The following is a 5000-nucleotide window of genomic DNA, read 5'->3' on the forward strand; positions in this document are numbered from 1 at the left end:
AACGCGCAGGCGCAGGAACCTTTTGACCTCCTCTTTGACGTCATTCTTCAGAAAGGCGTAAGCGAAAGGGTTAAATGCTGAGTTGGCAATTAAAAGAATTCTTTTGACCGGGTTTAAAGAGAGCGGAGCACTGCAAAGGTGGAAAATGTGACAGAAAGATATGACGAGAGCAAACAGATAGCAACAAAGGAAGAATACCACGATGGAAACAACAAAAAACAAGCCCGTATGTTTCCGACGGGTGGGTGCGGTTTTGTCACCGTCCGTTCCAGGGTGATTGTGCTTTAGTTGGTTGATCACGGACGCCGTCTCCCTGGCGACTTTTTTGGCGATGATGATCATATGCACGGTCGTTGAGACCAAAAACAACAAAGGGAGAATTTCAAATGCGATCATCATGTAATAAGAATAATATTTCATGGCAATGAAGTTGTGCAGAAAAGTCAGAGGAATAAGGCTGGACACAAAGGGAATGATCCAAGCCATGCATATCAATATCATGACGCGAGTCTTGGTCATAAACAGGCCGTAAATCAATGGTTTGACAATGGCGACGTAACGATCCAGAGTCACGACGCATAAGTTGAACACAGAGGCGAACAGAAAAGCCCACTGGAAGAAATCCAGGCAATCACGTTGGCACAATTCTTCGCTGTGAAAGCAGAAGTAATTGGCTGGTTTTAGGCTGAAGCTGATGGCTAGATCGGCAAAGGACAGCGATAACAGGAAATGGTTGGTGTAGATTTGAGCTAGTCGCTTTTTGGAACTGATCAGGAAAATTACAAAGCTGTTACCAAGGATTCCCAAAATGGTAAAAATCCAGCTGAGTGCTGATAACGATAGCGGCCAGGCCATGACAGGATTCTGAAATTCAGCAAATGCTTTAGGTAAGTTTTCGTACGTCAGTTTACTTCTTTTTTCTTCTTTTTTTGTCCGGAAAAGAAGAAATAAGTCAAACTAAGTCCGAAATATCGATCAAGTTGGATGACCCCTTAACACGAGCGACGGAGTCGGAGTCGGAGTCGTAGTCGGAGTCGTAAGAGCGCTTATGACTTAGTGAAAATCAAAGATCGGAGTCGTAAGTGGAATCATAAGCTCGACGAAATAGGAGTCGGAAGAATCAGAACGTTCCCATTTTCCTCCGACTCCGCTTATGACTCCGTCGCTTTTGTTATGATATTGTCGGAGTCGGAACCAACCATTCATAATGCTTGGACTCGAGTATTGCGATTGGTTTATTCTTCCGCTTCTGCTTCCGACTGCGACAACGCAGTTTTCACTGGATCATAAGCGACGGAGTCATAAGCGGAATCGGTGTTCTGCTTCCGACTCCGACAGTTTGATTTTCACTAGATCGTATCGCTCGGCGCTTCTGATTACGACTCCGACTCCGACTCCGTCGCTAGTGAAAACCAGCCTTTTTCCTTGCCTAAATTTAATGCATTAACAAACTGAAACGCATCAAATATGAAACGTCGTATAGCCATAAAAATATAATAAACTAATCAATGAAAAAATTTCTTACATATCAGGACTGGGTTGCTGGCAAAGACGATATTTTTGGTAAATCAATCAGACGGCGTGTTACCAGCACAAGTCGAGTCCAAGTGGATATATTTTTATATGGTCATGGATTTTAATGAAACGTGCTCCGCCCTTGGATATTCCTGTCAGCGAATGTCGTTTACGGGGGTTTTGTTGTGATTAAACGTTGACCTAGGTAAATTAAAAAATCATTTGTGACTGGAACATTTCATTTCGATAAAAGTCTCGTCCACTTTTTGAACAATTCCCTGATTGATGTTTGGAACAAAAGTTTGCATTATTTTGTTCCCAGTTTGATTAAACTGTTGCAAACTTCATGCCAACTGATTACTCTACAAATAAAATGAACACAGCTGACAAAAGCTTCGCATTTACGCCAGATATAAAGTTCAAAAAAATGCTCTCGCTGACAGATAATTAAAGTTTCCATGCAAGTCCATCGATACTCATCAGTGTTCCAATGTATTTCGTCTCATCGCGTACTGCCTTGTGAATTTTGCAAAAAAATAGAGCCAGAAATTAAACTTTTTTCAATTTGATTCGAGGCGTCAAATTATATGTTTTTACAACTTTCTTTATTTAGTATCACTGCTACCTTTTATTAAAACTTCTTAGTGTAATGAACACGGACAACACAGAACAGGAAATAGATATTCATATGTAAAACGGAAAGCAAGAATTTCAATCTATTTCCTTTTTGAATAGAATCTTTAATTAATTTGCTGTTTCCCAAAACAAGCTCAATAATAACAAAGTTGTGGAGACGGAAAGGTAACAAATGAATTTCCTTTACAGACAATGCCACACTTGAACCGAGCTTTTTTGCACAATGTATTTTTTCTTAGCTCAAGAGAATTATTTAAACTGACTGTGTTCCTCCTTCGATATTCTTATTCCTTGTATACGTACTTGTTACACACCTGACTTACTGTAGTTACAAACAACAATCGAGAGGGAGTTTCCCAAAATAACAATTACAAAATTGTCATGCAGTATTTTATATATCAATTTTTTTAAGAAAAACGTTTTATGATTCATTAATATGAATCCAGCAAAGTTCAGTATTGATATGAAAAAATATTTTGAAAATATTTTGAAAATATTTACCCAGATGTTCTGCCCCAAATCACTATTAAATAATAATTTTAATAACTGTAACTGAAGAGCCCAATGCAACAATCGAGATTGCCTATTCGAATTATTTTAATAATTTTTCGATTTCACCAACTCGTGGCGTATTTAAAATGTCTACTAATTGTCCAGAAATCACACTGAGATACACAGCGTTGATGTAAAACGAAGAGAGATGAGAAGTTATCGTCGTGGTTTGGGTCTTCCAAAAAGTGGAAATTTTTTTTGGACATTTCAGTTTGCCTGAGGTAATAAAAGGTTTTATTAGTTTGACCTTAGTTTGACCTTATATGGCAATGGATTGCGCTAAGCGTTGCTAAGCTAAAATTTCTCCAGAATAAAGCCAAAAAAACCCTTTTTGTGGAAAGTTTGGATCGATTCCGACGTTTAGAAGTACGCGAAAAGGCAAGAAATGGTATTGTGAGGAGCCTGCATCTGTCTGACCACAAGGTATTACACAACATAGTGTCTTCACCATTTCATTTTGATCGGAATTTCTCGCTTTTTTCGCTCGTATTTCGCATACAAACAAGCGCATTAGACCCCTCGGCCACCGTGACACTCTTCCGATACCTAGATGAAAGCAACATTTATTGTGGAATCTTTCCGCCCGCCATGATTGAAACAGTATTAAACTATTCGATAAAGTGGACAGATGCTTTTTCTTTGAGAAAGGCAGGCTTTAAAGGTAAGGAGAATTTTCTACGTTATTTCTAGATCTTGCTTCGTACTTGTGTGTTCCGCTGTGAACAGAAAACGTAGCTCAGTTGACAGCAAGAGACTACGACCTGATAGTCTCTTGTTGACAGTCAAGTTACTGCACTATCACACGTACGCAATTCGTTCTTAATTTAAAAAACATCCCGTATCTCCTGAATCCCACCTCCATCCCCAGCCAAAAATCTCGTATCCCCACAATTTTTTTTACCTAAATATCCCGTATCCTGATCGCTTCTCGGCCAAGGGCTACGGTCAAGGACCATTGTACTACGTACGGTACCTTTTTCAGTGCCGTAAGGGACAGGCAGAGAATACTTTCGGCTGTTTGTCTCTTCTCTAGAGAAGCGATCACTAGGGTTTTATGGTTTCGTTTTTGACAGTTTTTTGTTCAGCTCGAGTGTAGAATCATGACGAACTGTTGCAGTTTCTGATACCACTTGTAGCTTTTGTCGAGTTTTTAATCCACGATAGAGTTTTGGCGATTTCCACCCGGACTGGACTACTGGATTTAAGCTTTTTTTCTTAACGAGAAATCAAGATTATTGAATTGTAAAATTAGAACTTTGGACTGGACTATAGAACACGCAATTACGGAATTTTAGATTTTTGAACAACTAGATGCTTCTATGAAGCATACACTGGCTTGCCTGTGGTACGTGCTACAGAAAATCAGAAGGCACTGAATTCTGTGGTATTGAAATACAGCATTCCAGTCTCTGAAGAATAACAAATAAAAGAGAAGCGAGAAACATTGGCTTCTGGGCTGACATGTTGATAATTTTCAAGTTCCCTCAGAATTTCTTTTCACCACAAGTGTGCCCTATGAGCATCCGAAAACTTTGTAACACTAAACTTCACTGAAGTCAAGCCCTGTTTCGCGGGGTTGGTGTTGGGATGGGAGACCAAAGCAATAAACCCCTCATAAAAAACAGAAACATCTGACCGAAAATACTATTAACGCTAACAAATGCGAACTCAGCAAGGTACAGATTCTGGTAGCTTGCTTTATGCAAAACAAATATTGATGAAAAAGCAAATAATTATTGATACACAGTTTTCAGAAAGAGCAGAAGGAAGTTTCCCGGACGGTCGATCGAGAATAAAATATTTACGACATGAAAACAACATTAATTTTGAACCGTGAATATATAAAAAGTTACGATCAGCGACAAACATTTTGGGAGATTTTTGCTACGTTCAAGTAAATTGCAAAATCGAAAATTTAACTAAAGGCATCCGGCTAGGCGTACATCTCTGCGACTCGATACCGCTTGCACCAACTTTAAGATCAGGAACTTTCTTCTTCAGGAAACTTTCACAGTTCTGTGCTTCTCTCCTTTGGCATTTGGTTGCAGTGCAGTTCATATCATGATTTTCACATATTTGTTCATTTAGTACACATTTGTTCTCAACATATAAACTTTATTTCAGTTTGCGGACCAACCCCGGCCAAAACAATCGCTCAACAGCATCTTTTAGTGTGGGTCTACCGCAAACGGCGTGTGCATAAGTGAGTTGTTTGAGCGTTCCGAGGAAGAAGCTTAATACAACAAAAAGCAATATGCTCACAAACGACATACTGTCATGGGCTACACACTTCGCCA

General features: G+C 39.3%; 1 protein-coding gene across 3 annotated transcripts in view; it reads right to left on the reverse strand.

Moving 5' to 3' along the window:
* LOC137999553 (adenosine receptor A2a-like) overlaps window positions 1-5000 on the reverse strand; it is a 12758-nt gene that overhangs the window by 476 nt on the left and 7282 nt on the right. For 2 of the 3 annotated variants that reach the window (XM_068845355.1, XM_068845354.1), the window contains one exon: window positions 1-864. This exon is cut by the window's left edge and continues 476 nt beyond it. In XM_068845355.1, the coding sequence (XP_068701456.1) occupies window positions 1-855 (855 nt within the window). In that variant the 5' untranslated portion in view covers window positions 856-864. Of the gene's footprint in view, window positions 865-1525; window positions 1647-5000 lie in introns of those variants that run through there. The other variant, XM_068845358.1, reaches the window with a different exon arrangement.

This window comes from Montipora foliosa, chromosome 4 (assembly GCF_036669935.1).
Source record: "Montipora foliosa isolate CH-2021 chromosome 4, ASM3666993v2, whole genome shotgun sequence".
NCBI classification, from domain to species: Eukaryota; Metazoa; Cnidaria; class Anthozoa; order Scleractinia; family Acroporidae; genus Montipora; species Montipora foliosa.